A 20,766-nucleotide genomic window follows, 5' to 3' on the forward strand; every position below is an offset into this window, starting at 1 on the left:
TACAGATTATATACTGTATCAGCTGAGCCAAAGTGGTGCAAAAACAAATACATCAAGCAGCAATTCCACAACCCTCCAACCCCACTTTGAACAATGTGCTGGTTCCATAGTGCCAGCATTTGTTTGTGGTAACATCTTTTTAATTAGCAGAGCTTAATCAACATTTCTCAAAAACAAGAGAACTAAGTTCTGAGCAGCCAAGGCGGACAGACAAAAGCCACAGAAGAGGCCGTTTCAACCACTCATAAAACACAATTTAGAAACCGGATCTTCCTCTTTCCTTTTCTGCACCCAAAAGACAGGATGTGGATAAACTTGATGAGGAGAGAGATGGAGAGGAACGAAGACATGAGACTTAGGAAGTCTCTGTTAAACCAAACTTCAGAATTTTAACTGCACATCTCAGAATTTAGAGACAATAAGGTTGCACTAGACTTGGAAAAAATGGAGTAATGATTCTGTGTACAGTCCATTTAATGAAAAACATTCAGGCACATTTCCTATAAAAATGCATCCCCACCCCCCCCAAAAAAGGGAGAAAACTATAAACACCACAAACTGATGTCTTGAAATGTTTAAGTATCTGAGTGTGGAATTTCAATGTATTGCCTCAATGTTCCAGCAGAGCTGTAACATCCATTTAATGGCCGTTATAGTTGGAGCTGACAACAAAGAGACAGCCCAGTTCATGACATCATTGTGAGTCCTGTAGGTGATGATTTGTGAACTGTACAGGGACAGGCAGCTGTGGCTGGGAAATGGCAGCAGGAGTGAGGTACTTGTGATGTCCACTCTCGATAGCAGACAATGTTTAGGGCAAGATATAATTGTGGGGCTACAGAACTCAATAGTTTGTGCCTTATATGTTTTTTAAAAGCTGTTAGCCTAAAGCAGCACTCATTAAATATCCTAAAATCAAACTCATTTTGTAGAGAGCTTTGTAAAAAAAATCAATAATTTTGTTTTATATCAAGACTGGGCTGAGACATGAAAAGCCAGACAAAACATTAATGAGGCTACTGGAATGTTGTTTCATTTAAATTCTGGGAGCAACAGTGTTTTCTGTATAATAACAAAGCCACTTTCAGTTTAAAGCTAAAGCCACACACTGCCACACTGGTGGAACCAGTCTACTCTTGCTTCTGCCTGTGCAGCTTTGGAGGCCATAAGACAGGCAGCCATGCTTTATAGTACTGGGGTTTTATGTCTATGCGCTTGCACTTTTATGTGTGTGCGTACACTTGCAGGCAATTTTCTTAGGTGTGTTTTTCCTGTATGATCAGTACAGCAGAGTCCTGTCTACTGTGCCTCATTAAAATTCTCAAGGAAGTGATCTGTTATCATTAAAACCTGATCATCAGTAGATTTTCACAACAGTAACAGCTCTTTATCATATTATGGTTTATTTTTTGTTCCCCTCAGTTGGTCAGTAGCATAAAAGTACTATACTGTATCTACATGTTGTAGGCAGCAATAAAGAAATATTTTTCAGAGAAAAAGGCCTATGTTCACTTTTCTTTAGCCAGAGAGTTTTAGCAATTTTTTCTAGTTTAGCATCAGTGATGAGAGTCCAGTGTGCCATAGATCTAGTATTGTATCAAAAGGAAAGAACAAGGGACCTGGAATGGGAAAAAACATTGATGCTACCACTTTCATTATCATTAGTTTTGTAAGCTGGCAGCATATTATTTTTATGTAAGTATCTGAGCCTGAAATGAACACGGTCACAAGCTTGGTTGTACATTTGCTATTAGGTTTCCAGACAAGCATTTTTGCTTACTGTAACTACAAATAGCAACTTTTAATGCCATTTCTTTCCACTTTTCCACTATGTTTTTGCCACTTGTAACCCCCATCACCACTTTTTCGGCATTTTTTGCCACTTTAAACCAATTTCTGCCTATGTCTTTCCTTTTTAAACCCAATTTTGCCACTTTTAATCCATTTCGGCACTAATTCTGTTAGGTATAAAAAAACAATAAAATAAATAACTTTATCATGGAACATGAATTTGCTGAGCTCCATAGGCCCTCAGTTTTGCTGGGTCCCCGAAAGCTCTCCCCTCAGCTGTATAAGACACTTTTTCTTAAACATGCACATTTTTAATGTATTTAAAAAAATACTTAATGAACACTTGAACATCAGATTATGTCTGCATTGGTGTGTTTGTGCATCTAGCAGCACCACTAGCACAGGAATTACATTTAAAATACCTCTCATAGTGGGCTTTGCACCTCTCCTGAAAAATCTAATCTACATGATGCTTTGTTAGACATGCATGTTGTTTTTGTGCTTGTCAGGTAAAATTTGTTTGTTTTTGTGCAGAACCTTTCTGTCTGAGGTCTGCCAGATGAGCCTGTGTTATACTGGAACTCTATCCTTTTCCTGCATGGACTCTACACAATTAATAGAGGCCTTGGACTTTGCCTTTGGGACACTGAGCATCACACAGACGTGAGGTTGTAATAGAGCTATTTGTTTTCCTCAGAAAGCTGTCCAAATGCCCTCGCTGGGATCGCAAGACTGCACAAAGGCGAGCTATGAATTGGCCAATTCCACAGGGGCAGGCTATTGATTAGGCCCACAGCTAGTAGGACGCAGATATGCAACTAAATTAGATATTTGTGGTTGTGGATGTGTGTGAGTGAAGGGAGTAAAATCAGCTTAATCTGTATCAGTAACTGATCAAGTTTTACTAACAGGGCATCTTCTTATTGAACAAAACATTATCATATTTTTTGGCAAAGCCTGTCAAACTGACCTGCTACCTTAGTGAAAGCATGAATTTTGTAATTTTGTTTGGTAAACCTTTTTTTAAATTATCATTTCTTTATTTGGCAGTATGTATGTATCATCTTAATAGAAATACTGTAAATGAGCAAATAACAAAGCCCTTAATTGTCTCCTATTAAAATGCTGGTCTGGCTTTGATAGTTTGAGAAATTTAGAAAACATCTTTTTGAATCTGTTTCAACAACATGTTGGTTAAATTTAGGTTAAGAACTGTATATGTAGACTAAACATAGGTTTCTTGCCTTTTAACAGTCTTCCTGAGCACTGTTTATTGTTTAAAACTGGGTGCTCCTTAAAGAAACCTTCCTTAAAGGAATTTGGTATGATAGATATACATAGGACAACTTTAACAGCCTCCTTCATCTCTTCCATACATCCTTTCAACCCCCCCAACACACACACACACGCACGCACACACACGCACACCCACACACGCCCACATACACTACATCTCCCTTTTCAACAAGAGCAGTTTGTCAGGGTCAGAAAGCAATTTAAAACCTCTCGTAATGAGAGTCAGCGAGAGAGAAAAGTGAGAGAGGGAGAAGTTAAAGGGAGGGAAAGAAGGAGAGATGAGGTAGTAAGGCTGAGAGAAGAAGAGGATGAGGAAGGAGGGAGGGGTAAGCTGGGGTGTCAGCCATCAAAGCGGGCCAGGAGAAAAGAGGGCCAGGTGCTGGTTGTGGGAATGTGCCGTCCATGGTTCCAGGGACCGGGAGGCTGGTGGGGGCTGTGGGGGGTGAGCAGGGTGGTAATTAGCCAAGCCTGGAGGAGAGAGAGAGGGCCCTCCAGGGCCCGCGGGGATAGCCCCTCTGAGAGGATACCATTTGCACTTCTACAGGAGCCGCCAGCCCCAGGCCACAAAGAAGGGGAAAAGGGGAACTATGGCATCCTTTATCAGGGTGGACAAAGACGCCGCATCTTTTCAAAGGAGACCGGAGAGAGAGAGAAACTCCAGTGTTCCAGAGAAGGAGGGGAAGAAGTGAAAAAGAGAAGAAAGACTCAGAGGACTGGTCAGGAGAGAGACAGAGAGAGGGATGCCAGTGTGTGGGTTGCAAAGCGAGACAGGAGGTTACGGTCATACTGTGACCCAGTCAGTTCGCTGAGACATCAGAAATTCACTTTGTCCTGCACACATACACAACCACACATAGGACACAGAGCTGAGTACCTAAACTCCACTGCAATGAAAAGCAATGGCATTATATTTTTTACATTTCCATCATCTTCCATCTAAGTACTCATCAGATCCAAAGTAAGATGTGTCTCTAATCAAAGGAAAAGTTATGATGCATAAAGGTGGTCCAGTCTGCTTGACACTTTTTCATGTGAGCTAAGTAGAGTCAGTGAGTCAGTAGAGCCGCCAAAATGGCCCCCATCTACCTTTGACATTATCAGGGAATCTTAAGAGTTTTGCCCTCCTGTAGAGAGAAGGAAAGTGGAGGTCACTGACATTACTTTTACCTATTACCTTTGGAGTGCAGCTGCTCCGGGGGGGTGAATAGTGGCCTTTGAGGCAGTGAGGCTTTGTGCTCCCTGTCTGAGAGCAGCCTGACAGCCTTGGCTGAGTGGGGACCAAAGGTCAGACAGGTCATGTGATAAGGCGTTTCAGACCCTCATATATGGGACCAAGACTGAAGAGGACTGAAAAACCTTAAGGATGGCCCCCCATTCTCTGTTCTCTGTTGTCTGTCTTCATCTTTCCTTAGCTCTTTCCCCTCTCTGTCCCCTCACTCCCTTGCTTTTCTCCTTTTTCTGGATACAAAATGCCATTTGTTGTCCGTCAGTCAGTAGCACAGGGCCCGGGTCGGACCCAGCGCTGAAAGCTCCATTCACACACCCTCTCACCCAGGGATGTTTTTGCAATTCAATATTTTCACACGCAGGCAGCTTCATCGTTACTTTGGAACCGTACACTTGGCAGGATGAGGCTGGGGGCCTCTGGGACAGAGGGGCTGGGAGGTGGAGGGGTGGAGCAGAGGGGGTCAGCACAGAGGAATCCTGGTGTCAGGAGTGGATGGCCCTGCGCCCACTAATGGGCCATCTTGAAATGTTTTAGCCAGGACCCCTCCAACACCTACACACACAGGCCCAGAATGGTAACACACACATTCTGAAATACTCATCCCTTCACAATCAATCTGACTCCAAGTTAACATGAAGCACTCGTACTTCCATCATTAAAATTTCTGGGCTAATAGCAACACTCTATCCTGCCAGGAGACTTTCACCCCCTCTCTCACACAAGACGACATTTTGCCAGCTAACTCACTGTTAACTGGCAGCAAACAATGAGAGTGGCAGAACAAGTTAAATAAGTATGTCACAAGGCTACTTACATGGCGCATAAAAAAATCAGCATTAGCTAATTCTAAAAAAATATCCTTTGAAAATATAATCTTCTTATTCGACGGCTATTGTTCACAGATTACAGGAGCAACAGGAAATAGCCGGTCAATAAAAAAAACACACAAAATGGAGAAGTTCATGGAAATTTGCCGCTGTTCAACAGAACCACTGGAGGAGATTTGTTCCAATTCTTCATCTGTAACATGTCAGGATTTGCTTAGCATACAAAGTGGCTGAGGTGAATGGAGGGCCTGCAATGAGAAGGAGCTCTTAATATATTTATCCTGTGCACCACACTCTACTTAATGAAATTAAACCACACCAATTGTGGCCCTTTGTCTCTGGGGATTTCAGTAATCAACATGCCAACAGTTTTCATTTTGTATGAAAATGAATGGCAGCCGGTGATATGGGCCTAATTGTGTTGCACAGAGGTGGAGTTTGGTGAGAGAGGAAACTTGAGGCAGTGATGTAGTGGAGCCCATTTTCATGGACAGCAGCACTCAAGAGAGGTGGTCAAATAAGCAGAGGCATTCATCTGGGGACCAGTACCCCCCACCCCCTCTCGCTCTCCGTCCTTCTCTTTCTATCCATCATACTCACAAAGAAAGTTAGCCAAGTATTAAACAAATAGAGAACTGGTGAGCCCTACGCACAAGCGCCTGGCAGGGTCACTGGATAATGACAGCTCAATTACAGTGAATCTCCTTGTACACCCCCCACCCTTGGTACAATCCCTACAGCTACCCCACCCAACACGGCAAATTTGTCAAACTCCCCAAAACGATGGGTCTGACAGTGTAATCGCTAACCGTCCCCACCGACATGAAAGAGGTCTTTATCTGGCCGAATCAAAGAACCTGATCTCTGAGAGAAAAGGGTGGGGGGTTGACTAGAGAAGAGAAATAGTCCTGCTCAGCCCCTGTGAGACGCAGAGATGGTTCTAATCCGCTTTAATGAGACACTGCGTGCCCATCTCTTTGTGGTAATGACGAAACACAGTGAGAAAGACCATTGGGGGAGATAGAAGTGAAGATGGAGCCAAGACTTTGAACTGGCGGTCTGATGAAAGGGGAAACAGGCTGAGGGAGTTAAGGGCAACACTGCTGCAACACACCACTGTCTGATTCAGAGACAGACAGACAACCAGCCCAGGGGACAGAGCAGTTTGTCTGCTTATCATATCTGCACAGGATGAGCCATCATCAGCAGCACCCGACTGGGACTGTGGAGGGAGTGTGTGTTTTTCTATGTGTGTGAAGATGAGCTGATTGTTTCAAACAACTATGCAAGTAGGAGAGAAAACATTGTGACTAAAGGAAAATTCAACATTTTATAAAGTGCATTGATAAACAGATGAGAAAGGTTTGGCTAAGTACAAAAACAACTGTGCATAGCTACTCTGCAGCTCAGTGTGTCTTGCCATATCACTTAAATATTCATGTATTTGAAAACATGACTATAGCTCCCTATCTGCTGTTAGATCTTTGTTAAGACAGGTTTAAAGAAGGCTGCTTGGGGAAGTGACCCAAAGAATATTGTTAGTATGAATAGCTATAAAGATAGTCTATTTACTTACAATGCATGTCAGAAAATAAACCTTGAGTTTAAGGTCATCAACTGTCTAGTCTGTCTGTTTCAGACATGAAGTCATTTTGTACAATTTGCTTCTGGCAACTTCATTACAACCAAAAGCTGAATAAAATAAATTTGTTAATTCATCCAATTTATAAGCACATATTCTCACTATAAGTTTCAATGAAAATCTACAGATGAATATGAATACATTATGCTTTCTGATATCTCAGCTTTTGTTTGTTAAATGGTGTCTTTGTGCCAGTTCCTGCACAGCGAACAAAGAACATTACTCGAATAAAAGACAGGAGGAGGAAGTTCAGGACTGAATGAGGAAAAAAGAGCAGGGTGAGGACAAATGAAGAAATAAAAGAAAAGGGAGAGAAAGAGGGACAAAGTGAGCAGGCTAATACCAAACAAATCAGGATTAGACCCAGATAAGACTAGTCACAATGCTGAGCAATCCCTGGGATATCACAATGCAACCAGGAATCATGAGGGCTGCTAAAACACACTAATTAGGGACTCGACACATTTGCCCCCTTGTTTTGCAAACAACACACACTGTTTAACAGCGGGTGGTACACAATCACAGCAGACACACAGAGAGACAATCATTTAGCATTAATCAGGACACTCAAGTAGTAAGGATGAGGTATTTCCTCTGGGATTACTGTGGCAGTCTTGGTGTATTCTTAGCTGTAAGAACCTGATGGAATCTTCCTGACATGGTCCAGTGGTGGTGGGATGTAACTCAATACACAGCCTCAGGTCAAGACAAAATTTCACTGCATGGTAATGGTTTTTCATTTTTTGAACCCCCTTTTTTGCCAACACATACCGATGTTCCAGTGTTGCTCTGCTATTTTTAACGAGGCCCTGGCCCATCTGAAAACAAGGGGGTATGAGGAGAGACGAAGAACAGGGGGCTGTTCCATAAGAAAACATCGGGATGTAGCTTAAACTCCTAAGTCTCCACTGCCAAATGATCAGGAGATTGGTGTGTTTTTACAAACATGGTGGATGAGGTCATGGTGTAAGGAGGAATTCTGCCAACTGGATAATGTGAGGTCAATGTATCAATGAAATGAACGGGATTTAGAACCATGTGCAAGAGCTTAATGCTGTCGTATTTGTACGTCAAGTCAAAATTTGACTTAGCCAGCATGAGACCAGGCGGGACACATGGGACTGAAATCTGTCTGAGTGAGCGTGTATCTGGAAGGGTGTGTGTTGCTCTGTGTGCCCAGGTGCAAGACATGTCCACACACTTCTGTGCCAGACTTAGCCAAGGTCAAAGCTCAGAGCACTGACAGCACCTCCAAAAGCTGTGCTCGCACACCTTTGAAACACACGCATGCACACAGATATTTAGCCTGCTCACACAGTGCCAGCTCCTGCTGTTAGGATGACATTTACACTCAACCTTTCTAGTTTGTGATTGATTGGGGTTAAATCCCAACATTGCCCAAAAATCTGTCACCGCTAAGGTGTGTTTGTGTGTGTGTTTTTGTGTATGTGTGTCCATCAAGTATCCATCTGCATTACCATATCTATATGGTTTTTTGCATCCTTTACAGATGTCACAAGGCTATGTAATAAGCTGACATTAAAGAGTTTCTCTGTCTTCCACATTCTGATCAAGTTCACCAGGAGTTAAGGTTTCTGCTCAATCTCAAAACCCAAACCAAACATTTCTTCTATTTCCATACACTTTAGATAAGATACTGTTGTGGCTGAAATGAGAGAGAATAGGCCAAGAGTTGAATCAAGCGAACACAAATCTGAATGCAGATGAAACAATGAGAATGTATCAGGAATATTGGATAAATAAAAGAGCCATTTCTACAACTAAGTTTCTAAATTGTGGCAGCTATAAAAGAAACAATTAGAGCCATCTCTGTTCCAAATGACACTTGGCCAAGACAGCAGCAGCAGCACGTTTTCTGCAGCAACTAACTGAATAACAGTAAGTGCATTTCTCTGGAGATAAAGCACTGTGTTCAGGGAGGAAGAGGGAGTCAATGATAGAGAAAGAAAGCATTAAAAGGCGGGCACTGGAACCCTCATAAAACAGACTACTTACACAAACAATCATAGTACTGCATTTGAACTATGCTCACATAAATTAACCTTGCCCTTTTTAGATTTAGATACTGGTCATTCAGAGTAACCTGTTCTTAGCATTGTAACACTTTCATTAGTTTATTTCCCACTCAGGTGAGACAGATCATGAACGTCTTTATTGGCAGACTCTACACAGACTTTAGACAAAACCTTCAGGAAACATGACCACTGCACGAACATTCTTTAAACTGTGAATTTGTGACGGCAGACTTTAAAAGAGAAGCATGCACAGCATAACACTTTAGTATTTGTTTAATATTGTGCAAATATAAAATGTAAACCTTATGTTGCTGAAACAAACAGTGGCTTGATTTGGAACCAGCTTTAACCATGAACAAACTTCACCCAGCCTTGACCAAATTAACCTTCCCTATGCTGTTTTTTTTCATATGTGACAAATCCACAGATTTACAGCTTTGTTATGAATTAAAGTGTCTTAATAATTCTGGAACTCTGACAGAAAACGTTCATCCATTCAAAGGATATCACAGTATTTACAGAGAATACATTTGTCTTACATTTGCAGAATAGTACAAGTAGTTAAAGTATTTCACTGGCTACACTAACATGGAGAATCAGCCCTGGAAATGAATATGGAAAAAAGACTAAGAGCCTTACTGCACATAACACAAACTGAACTGTGTCCTTCATGTGCATACACTAGGATCCAACCAACTTCCCTAATCAAGTACTTATGCGGCGTATGTGGCCGTGCCAAATGTGGATTGATGCAATTAGTTAGGCTACACAATTTTTCAATCCTTCAAAAATTGACACAAATGGTCCTAAAATCAATCCAAGTGCTCAAGGGGAGAAAAAACTCTCCAATAGCGTAAAGAAAGCAAATGAAGCATTTCTGAATCAAAAATCTGATTTCACAAAATCAATACGAACCACAGCATCTCCCTGATTGGAGGGTGAACCGGATTTCTGTAGAGGAGAGCCAGTAAAATCTGTCATAGCTTAAATGGCTTGAGTTGTGGGGTGCAAAGATTAATGAGAGTGTGATTATCATAGCACTCTAAGTCTTAGTCAGAGATGTAAAACTGTAAAACTGGTGCTGCTTGATCCAAAGAGCTGCTAAGATCATTCACATCATCATCACTTGAACACAAATGGGTTCTACGGAGCCACAAGAGTCTTGGATTTCACCGCTGTGTTTTATCTATGAAAAGTCTAGAGCAATGAAATCAGGATCTCACAGGTATTTTGGTATTCCTTACAAGTTTTTCCAGCACTTAGTTGAGTTAAAAAAAGATGGATAAAGTAATGCCCTTTATCACTCATTATTATTTGCAACAGTTTAATTTTCACAATTAAACTGAACTGATTTTGTTGATAAAATAATTAACATAGTCAACAAAACTGAGATATTTGCAAAAAAAAACAGCAAATGAATTTAAGTTACTGCCATGCATTTTACTGATAATTTCCTTTATATTTGATAATTGCATCAGTTTATGTCCTGGCTCTAATCTGTGGACATGCCAGAGGGCTATCTGACAGAAATTACAGCTGCATAGCAGAAATACATGGGAACCCGGCTGCAGGGGAGCCTGAGCGTTTAGCCAGAGGTTCTACATTGCTACCATTGTTGCTTTTAAAGTGTTATGGGTTAGGTTTTATTAGTTCTGTCAAAACATCAGAAGCTGTTGAGCCAGGCCAAGTTCATGACTGGAAGTCCATCTAATAAGGGGCATTTAACACAAAGATCAATAGGATATCTGGCAATTAGTTTATGTAGTCTAGAAAGAGAGAGACACAGAGAGGGGTGTATATGTGAGGGAAAACTGTCAGAAGTGTTCAGTGAGAAGTGTCAGCAGAAGGAGGGGTCACTTCGTGCATAATCAGCAAAAATTGAAAAATAAAAAGCAGGTGTCAAAAAAAGTCGTGCAGGGCGACTTCTATTTCATTGACCTTGAAGTGCAGACGAACAGTTACTAAAATAGGGTTTTAAAGAAATCAATAACATGTAGGTGTCGGTTAGAATCAGAGTTTATCCAACACCTTTCTGCGTAGGTGAAGCTGTTTGGTGGCTCTAGTGCAGGTTTATGTCTGCAGGTTTCTGTTGACGGTTATGAAGGTGCGAGAGCGCGTGAGGTATGTGAATATACGTCCTTACCTTTAATAATAAATAAATAAATCCACACTCAGTCAATTAGGGCCAAATTTAGATTCAATCTAAATAGAACACATTTGCATCATGTGATGTTGCGTCAAAGTGTTTATATGTCACTCTGGTTGTATTCTCGACTGGAAACCTTCTATCGATTTTTAGTTTCTAAAATAACAAAGGATTGAGTATCAACGTGAAAGCGTTGATAAAATGAGCGCTCATTTATGGCGAATGATTTATTCAATTATTTTAAAATAATTGGAAATTAGAGCTGGATGCTGAAATATTTTAAATAATGTTTAATCAGTAAACCCATGTATAAGATAGAGATCAAACTGAATAGGATAAAGCAACAAAAATTGTTCTTAAATCAAAAGAGAAATCCAATAACACAACAACGATCAACGTGTGGGAAGAAGATAGCTTCTCTTCTAAAATAATCCCACCTGTTGGAGCGATATCACATCAAAATCCAAACACACTCCTCTCACTTCATCCTGACCTCAAACATAAAGTAAACAAACCAGAGCGACTCCACGCTAATCAATGCGAGCCCCTTTTAAAACACACTCATATTCACAGCCGTGGCCTTTAACGTGGGCTCTGTGCGCAATCTGCCGAGAGGAGAAAATACTCAGAAGGGTTAAAAATAAATGATAAAGCAGCTGCTGAAGGTTGCTGGGAGCATTTTTTTTATTCAGCTCAGAATGAGTGTTTTACATCTGCGGCGGAGAAATAATAAAAAAAAAAAAAAAAACGAGAGTGGAAAATTCTCCCACGCGCCGTATTCAAAAGTTGTGGGCCTGCATGTTTTGAATGGTAAGGAGAACATGATATATTCCCTCTGCCTGCTCTGTTTCTCTCTGCTGCCGCTGCAACACAACACATGTGAGGCCTGCAGAGGCTCCACTGCTCCGATGTGAGAGGGCTACAAAGCCAGGTATTTGTGTTCATTAGCACCCGGATCAACAGACTATCAAGGCTGTTTGGAGATCAAGACCAAGTGCAATTACTGGCAACAAGCACGATCCTCGACATGTTTAAGTATTTTCACTAAGAGGCCCAATTAGAGTTTTGCTTTTCATTTCTTTTCTTCCCTCCTCTCTTTTCTTTTTTTCTGTCTTCGTCGTAAAATTTTAGGGGGACTTATTCACGCTGCACAACCCAGAGACAGTGTGCAAGAAAGAAATAAAAACATAAGTGCAGACAAGAGTTTGCATTTGAATTTTTATTGTTATTTCTTAATGCACGTGTGTGTCCTTACCGGAAATCACAGATTTTTTTGCAGCATTATTTTAACTGTTTTGGAAAAAGCACAAGCTTATTTAAAACATAAGATGTTTAGGCTATACACTTATATTTATTACACGTGTAGTGTAAAATATAAACATAAATAGTTCCTTTATAAAAAGCCTGAATCATGCCTACTATAAATATCCAGGCTCGTGTTGAATTAAGGCCAATAGCTCTGGCAAAGTTTCAACCCTTTAAAAGGCCTGTAAACATGCAACCAGGCATGCCACACTTTAATACAAAAACAGGTATAATTTTAAAAAAATATTGGGGTTTTAAATAAAAATAAAATAAAAACTACAAGGCATAATGTATCCTGCGTAATAGTTTTGCGTTTTCACACAAGTACAAATCGAAAGTCATTATGGAGAAATTATAGTCTGGGAAACATTTTGAGACAAAGCAAGCCTAGAAGCCAGCAGGCCTGCATAAATCGTCAGCTTGTTCAGAAATTGTCTCTTAAATTAGCTGTGTATAAAAAGCAGACTGACCCACATAATTAGCCCAACAAAACACAGTGCACTGATGCAAAGAGACACGGTGTAAACAACATAAATCAACCCACCAACAATAAACAAATGCCAAACAACAAACATGGCCCATTTCCTACGATAAAAGTGCTCATGTTCAAAAAAAGTGAATACATGATTTTTCCCCGTGTGACGCGAGCAGCAGTCCACTCAGTAGTAGTAGTAGTAGTAGTATGGGCGCTTTCTTGCACAGGACGCATTATTGATTGGCATTCCCTGGAGGAGGAACCAGCATGCAGCAGTCCGCAGGGCCCGGGACCACGAGAAGTTGCCGAGGAGAGATAGATTCTGCAGTTTGAGCAGGTTCGAGGAAAAATGAATGAAAGTATTGCATTCTGACTGAATTCACATCTTGGCTTCTCCGTTTGCAGACGGAGGGAAGAGTGCGCTGAGCGCGGTGTGTGAGCTGAGCAGCAGAGCAGTGCCACAGCGCCCACTATTTCAAAAGCCGGGAATATGATTTCACAAGACTCCGCTCGGCTCTATAAAAAAAGTTACTATCCTTTTCTACAACTTTCTGAGGAACTTTCAGGAAGCGAATCTGCGCTTTGACTTTAACGTCGACACCAAATCGAGCAAAAATACGAGCTGGAGCTGAGTGTTTCTATCTGGAGTGGAATCAGCGAGAGCACCAGCGGCGTTTCTCATCACACATGAAACTTTGTGACACCGGGAACGAGCGAAGCCAAGACCGCAGCGTGCAGGGGGACGAGAGCGCGTGGAACCGGAGCGGGGCACATTTTCAACAGGAAAGTTTACTCCAGACAAAGAGAAAGCCCCTCGCTTCAGGACATGACAAATGACAAGGACACAGTGGACATGTACACACGCAGGAGTTTGGAGCCAGCGGCGGAAAGCGGGAAAAAGAGGGAAAAAGAAGACCTACTTTTTGCCAGTTTTCTCGCCCTCGCCTTGGATCTCATCTTGTCGGCTTGTAGATTCCTCTCGTCGTCCTCCGTGAGCCCAGAAGCTGCAACAACACTATCTTCATCTCACCAGCATTGTCAGTTTGGACACCTTCGCACATGCGCACAGGCCATTCAATCTGACACCCTCGCCGCGGCCAAAAAACTTTCCAATGTATTCATCATCATCACTTTTTTGTCCTATCGTCTCCCCTTTAGATCACTTATCTCTTCCCCTCCTCCTCCTCTTCCTCCTCCTCCTGCTCTCCCCTCACCAATTCACCTTCCCTTCCTCCCCCACTTCGCCATCCCCTTACTCTCGTCCCCCTCCTCACCCCGACAATCCCCCAACCAGCCCATTCAGCTCCTGCCAGCACCCTCTTGGATTTTTACCCCTTTAACAGCGACGACTTGGTTTTCTCCAGGCGGCGGTGGACACAGGGAGGTGCGTTAAGGTCAAGGTCGTATTGTAACAATAGGGACTGCATCTATATTACATGATTATTATTAATAATTATATTAATACACATTTTAAAAAGAGTTATTTCAAATTGTATTTTTGTGCTGTAATATTTTAAGTCTGGCCAAAATCACTGACAGCTATTTGAATGATTTGACACAGGCTTGTGAAACTTTGTGCGTCTGCTCTGCTTTTTACGCAGAAGTTATTTTTAACCTCATTAATGCAAATGTAGGCGTAAAAGGTGAAAGATTGGAGTTGGACTTTACAGGCAATGATTTCGTTTGTGTGTATGTGTGTGTGTGTGAGAGAGAGAGAGAGTGTGTGTGTGTGTGTGTGTGTATGAACCGTGTTGCCCTCAGGACAAGCAGCGGCCAGCAGCTGTTTGACGCATGCACGGAGCCTCCACCAGCAGAGTCAGGACTGGGGAGAAGTCCAGCTCCTTTTTTTTCCCCCCCTTTTTCTTTCTTTGCTTCTCTCTTTCTTTCTGTCCACCAATGTTCACATTTGTAACAATCCTATCTGCAGTGGTTATTTCTGGAAGCAGTGTTTATTTTCGCTGTAGGAGCTGGAACCACCTAATGCTGAGCGCAGATCACCTGAAGGGAGGACTGCAGACTTTCCTTTTTCCTAGGTATGACTTTTACTTTGCACCTGTTTGTTTGCTTGTTTGTTTGTTTAGCTGGTTGGTTGTTTGTTTGATTTATGCAGGAGGTCAACTGCTCTGCTCGTGCGTCCAGCTGTCTGGTGGAGCCTGCAAGGCAACAGGTAATAAATATTTATTCAATTTAGTTTTATTTTACAACAAAATAAATATATTTTAATGACAGAGAACTCGGACTGGTAATGTTGAAAACTGATTGTTTTATATAAGGCACAGTTGAATCAATTTACTGTACATACACGATCCAAATGGCTTACACGGAAATACACTTTTAGGTAATGCTTTATTAACTGTGCATAATTTTACCATTACCAGCATTATTATTATTATTATTATTATTATTATTATTATTATTGCACGTATGTTTTATTATATTACATTTATTATCATTCAATAATAATAATAACAATAATAATTATTATTATTATAATGAAGACTACTAACTATAATAATGGGCTAATCTACGGAAATAAATAAGGCTTTTAAGAAGTTGTTGGCATTTTTAATTTATTAATTCAAAAATCGATGGAGCAGTTTGACCGATGTTCGTTGGCTGCTGCTCATATCCCTGTGGTGTCTGGGCCTGTAGCCTACATGTCATATGGGAATGGTTTCCGTCTAGTTTGGCTGAATAAAGGCGGCTCTATGTTGGAGCCTATTAAAGACCCGTGCTGATGGAGCAACTGCAGACTGCTGGGAGATCAATTCTCTGCACACTTCTCACACGGAATATTTTTACATTTGTGTTGCTCATTATTATTATTATTATTATTATTATTATTATTATTATTATTATTTTGAATCTAAAATTGTCGTTATTTGCCTGTGTTTTCCCTTTAAACATCGTTAACCCGCTGCTTGTTCTTCTTCATTATTATGCATAAATGCAACAACAGTTGATTTAAATAAAGACTGGAGTTCATCAAACACGTCTCAGGCCTATATTGGACACAGAGTGCCGTGGGATGCTTTCCCATGAGGTGGAGTGAAATGAATCATTAATCAATAATAATCAGCAGTAATTAGCATTCATTATTGGTATATTAGGGGGTTTGTCTTGGCATCATGAAGCAACAAGGTTCATTTTATTGGCTTTAAAGAACGCATGGAAGCGTGTAAAGCGCGCGCCCATACCCACAGGGAATGTAACGTGTCAGGAGGTGACCACCTCGTTACATTTTCTTTGTAGTCTTCTGTAAAAGTGAGATTTATCGTGCATACAATCAACAGTTAAATCTTCTAGCTGGCCACTCAGGCAGCTCTGGGGTAGAAGTGGCTAAAGGGAGAGGAACGTCGATAAAGAAATTATAAGTGATGTGAATAACAGAGGTGTGCAAAGGTTTTGTTTATTCCCTTGTGTTTGAAGGAAGCGTGGGAGCATGACGACAAGCTATCAATAATCCATCGTGTGTATCGATAATCTCTATCGATACTGCGTCCTTCATCCAGACTCAGTGAGAGGAAAACTGAAGAAAAAAAAAAGGTTTTCAGCAGAACTGTACCCAATATGTGCAAATTATTTCCATCAGCCACCCGAGACAGTTGAGGCCAGACTTAGAATATTTCTGCACATCGGGTTGGACAAATGATTTCACATGGTGCAACACCTTTTTAAAGCAGCAATTAACTGCGATTACGCGCGCAAAGAAAAGTGTTGCTCTCCGACATGGGCCCACTGGGAAATACTTTTCTGCGTCATTTAAACGGCGACCTTTTAACAGGTTTGTGGAAAGGGAGAGCGACTGCCCAGGAGAAGCTCGAGTTTGGAGGCTTTGCACAATATGGATTTTTTTTCTTTGCTTCTTTGTTTCTGTGGCTGGAAGGAGCGCGTGAGGCAGCAGCGCAGGCTCCTTATGGAAGAGAGCTGCGCTGCTGCGCTCGTGTCCAATCAACCACATTCCGTTTTATCAACACTGAGAGAAGGTGGATTCAAAGAAAGAAAGAAAAACATGAAACTGTGGGATCTATTTTAAAAAAACGTGAAAGACTAGGACGGTAGTTCGGCATTATGATATTATTATTATGTCCCTATTTTAAACTTTTTATTGACCTAATGGGGCCAAAAAGGACACAGAAGACTCTTTGTGGCCGAGAAAACACGCACACACTCTCTTATACACACTATGTGTATTCTGAGATATTGTCTTCATGACTACTGCATCACAGAGCATTTACGCATGCACTGATTCCTACGCCGTATCTGTATGTGTGGGCTGTTTGGATCATTATCAGAAGATCACAGTTTGCTTTAATGTATAACACCTTTCCTAAAACCTCACCTTAGAGTGTCGATGTTTTAATCACCCATGGCAACAGGACTAAATCTGGCCCACAGCCACTAAACGATTTTTCTGTTTGCCTGTTTTTTTTTTTTTTACTTTTGTTTTTTTGGGTTTTAAATATCCTAAAGAAATCAAAGTCGCGGCAGTCTGTTGTCACCTAGAGTACCTATCCTTCTGAAAATGATTTAGCCTAAAGGAGACACGGCAGCCCTAAAGAGAATAAATTTCTTCATTTTATAAATGCACCGATTATCGCACCAAAGATTAATATCACATCCAACCTCACACAATAAACACAGCCTAATATTTCTCACATTATCAGTAGCGTCAGTCCTTGAGCGAGCGCTGATGGTGAGAGGAGAGTGTGTAGGCTGGGGGGAGGGTACAGAAGTTTACAACACTGTGGACTGGTGTGGTCAGACTGCGGCGACTGTACACCCCACCCACACACCCACTCACACACTCACACACACACACAGAGAGCACAGGCCACTGAAATCCAAGCTTTATCCACGCTGGAAAAGGCTCCGGGTCTGTGGATTAGACGTTACGCGCAGATAACATCAGCGCACATTAGATACGTGAAATGGAGCTCCTCGCGCTCCGGCCTGCGGATGAGGCGGGTCGCGGGACATCAAACAGCCGCAGTGGGCCCTTTTGTGAGCGCGTGAGCATTGTAAATTTGCGAACTGTAATTCTGCCATGGACGATGTAATGGGAGAGTAAACATGGTGACGGGACAGGGGGGCGTGGGGCTCGTGCACGCAGGTAGACTACGGTGGTAGGCTACTGCTCTGTCATCTTTGAAATCAATACAAAGAGAAATTATAAAAACACAAAATTTGATATTTGTTCACATAAATCGATTAAAATAAATAAATTCAATGAGATCAACCAGCTAATAGAGAAAAAAAACTCATTTCTTCTCTAAAGTAAGAGTTTGGAGTGGCCCTCCAAAGCGCCCCCCTCTCCTCCAGTGAAGTCCCAGAAGCTCACTATGAAGTTGCCTTTGTAATTATTAGCCATTAATTGGGTTCAGGACCTTGTGCGTCTCTGGGAAATGGGAAATCTGACCGCTAATCCAAGACGTTTCTTTGGGGCCTTCAGCAGCGTTGTTAACATGCTGTCAGAGACAGACGGGCTCTGCGCCACAGCTACTGATAGCACCAATATGAAGGTTAGAGGGCGCAGGCTGGATACACACACTACAGGAGGCCTGGGCTGGAGAGCTGCATGGGAGAGCACATCTGAAAATAAAGATCAAGTATTCAATATGTGTGCATATGTTCGTCTCTGAGTGTGTGTTCTTTTCATTTAAGCTCATACGATTTTCTTATAAGGACTACTTGAACTTGACTGAGGGTGTGATTCAAGTATTACTGTAATATGCCAAACATACGTCATATTTACTTTTATCCGTGTTCATGCAGTTTTTCCTATTCCATTAAAGGGCTCTACTCTCTTCTGATTATTTTCTACACACATTTAGCTGACTCAGTCTTCCACTAATAAGGTAGAAAATAACCATAAGCCAGCATAATCATTATTTTTCGTTCTGAATAAAATCCGAAAAAATAATTTCATAATTCCACCTGATTTATGACCAGAGCAAAGCGAGAATGAATTTGCGCCAAAATTCAGAAATTTCATGTAAACAGTGAAATAAAGAGGTGGCTGGACTTGGGTGTGAAATTCAGTTTCACTTGGTTGAATTTCAGGACAAAAAACGGTCAGATAAATACCTGAACAAATAAAACCTGAAAATGATAATAAAATCTCGCAATTCCGCTGAAACCGTCATGAAAATAAATAGTTTTTCAATAATAAAAAAGAATGGGGACCTCCTCCGGTCCCATCAGCTCCTCCTCGTCAGTGTTGTTGTTGTTTTTAATTAATCGCTCGTTAATGTCGCCATCCATTTCCCCGCTGATCAGAGGAGCGAGGAGCCGACGCGCCGCCAAACAAACGCGCATTAAAATATCGCCGGGGGGCCAGAGTGAAAATTACCCCGATGTAGAAATGACCTTAATATGATGTAATCAATCACGCTGTCTGCTGGGACACCGAGAATCACAATGTTAATCTTTTAGTTTGGAGCGGCGGGGGAAAATAGCCTGTCATATTTTACAAGTCAGCCAAAGAGCAGACATGCACTCCAACATATAGAAGAAAGTCTGCAGCGACAAAAAAAGGCTCTATCATACAAGAGGAAGTACATATGAACACGGTATATTTACATTCTGTGGGAGAGTGGAGGCCCACAGGCCTCTGGGCCTATGTGTGTTATAATTTTACTTTTTTAAATATAACCTTATCAACACAAAAGTGATTTTAACCAAAGGCAAATTTATAAAAAACAAGTGTTATATTTGACTGACCCTAAAATTTGATCTTCTACAGTAAAGGCATAAAATGTATACCTATAATTAAGAAAATTATATCTCTGCAATATGATGAGGAAATTTTAAAAACAATCTAAAATGGCTATAACTGATTATATCTATCTATAGATAGATGTATAGATAGTACATTAATGATAGAATATACATTAGGGCTGTTATTAGATTAAAATTCCTAATCTCAATTAATCTCAGAATTTATTGTAGCTAATCACGATAATGACATCTTTTAAAGCATTTTAAAATTCTACTATTTTGCATTAAAATCTGTTTTTGTGTCATTTTGGATTTTTCTGTCTGTAACCTAGGGTAACTGACCTCCTGTTTGGGTACTTGCCTGCTTTTTATAGGTAGATCAAAGATTGAAACATGAAATTAACCACAGACAAATTAACTTGTTATGTATAGATATTAAGGACATCGGTGAACAATACAAAGGTAAATCTTTCAGAACATAAGATGCAGATGACTTTTGACTTGTCTACCGAGCTGTCGGTGAGTTTTTTATAAAGTGAAATGAGACATAAAGGAACAGTGGTGGACTTCTTTTACATCACTGTGGCTGCAGGAACACACTGACGTGGCTTAACCAAAGTGTCCTCAAAGAGACAAAAAAGAGCATGTGGTTAAATAAAAAGAGTGCACTTACACAAATAGTATTTAAACACACACACCTACTGTATCATCTTAGAGGGAAAAACAAGTATGTTTAATTTTTATTTGAAATTTCCTTCCAGCAATGAAGAAAGAAAGGTGTAATTGTATGCAAATAAACTGTGTGGTTTTAAATGTCATATGACAAAAGAAAGGCTCCATATACAAATTTAATAGTTTGATTATAGCTTATCATTGATCTGCTGTTTGACAAATCTGCAATATTCCTAGCTTATGCTGAAAGCTATTGTGCTGGAGTTCAGTGGTCACCGAGCACAGGGTCGGAAGTATTAGCACCAGGAACATGCACACAACTTGGCAGGCAACAAGAGGCTCATGAAGTGCTGAGGCCAGTGCATGTTATCATTAACAACTGTGGACAGATAGAACCGAGCTCACAAGTGTCCATTTCACACCAGCCTGGCATGGCAGCAGGGGAGGACTCCAGCCAGCAGTCTGCCAGCCCTCAGTAGCTCTTTGAAGCACAAGCTTCTGGGATTTCTGCTTCACATCTTTGAAACACACCTCCTTTAACATTTCCAACCTAAGATCTGTGTCCTCACCTCAAGTGAAGATCAAATCCAGCTCTCTTTATATGAGCTTTAGTGACCCTTTTTACACT

At 41.1% G+C, this 20,766-nt stretch overlaps 1 protein-coding gene across 8 annotated transcripts in view; it reads right to left on the reverse strand.

Annotated features, from left to right (window-relative positions):
* Nucleotides 1–13,883, reverse strand: part of prdm16 (PR domain containing 16) — a 249,012-nt gene extending 235,129 nt beyond the window's left edge. For all 8 annotated transcript variants that reach the window (XM_041799278.1, XM_041799275.1, XM_041799272.1 and 5 more), the window contains exon 1: nucleotides 13,667–13,883. In XM_041799278.1, the coding sequence (XP_041655212.1) occupies nucleotides 13,667–13,703 (37 nt within the window). In that variant the 5' untranslated portion in view covers nucleotides 13,704–13,883. The remainder of the gene's footprint in view (nucleotides 1–13,666) is intronic.
* Nucleotides 13,884–20,766: the final 6,883 nt, after the last annotated feature.

This window comes from Cheilinus undulatus, linkage group 11, assembly GCF_018320785.1.
Source record: "Cheilinus undulatus linkage group 11, ASM1832078v1, whole genome shotgun sequence".
Lineage (NCBI taxonomy): Eukaryota > Metazoa > Chordata > Actinopteri > Labriformes > Labridae > Cheilinus > Cheilinus undulatus.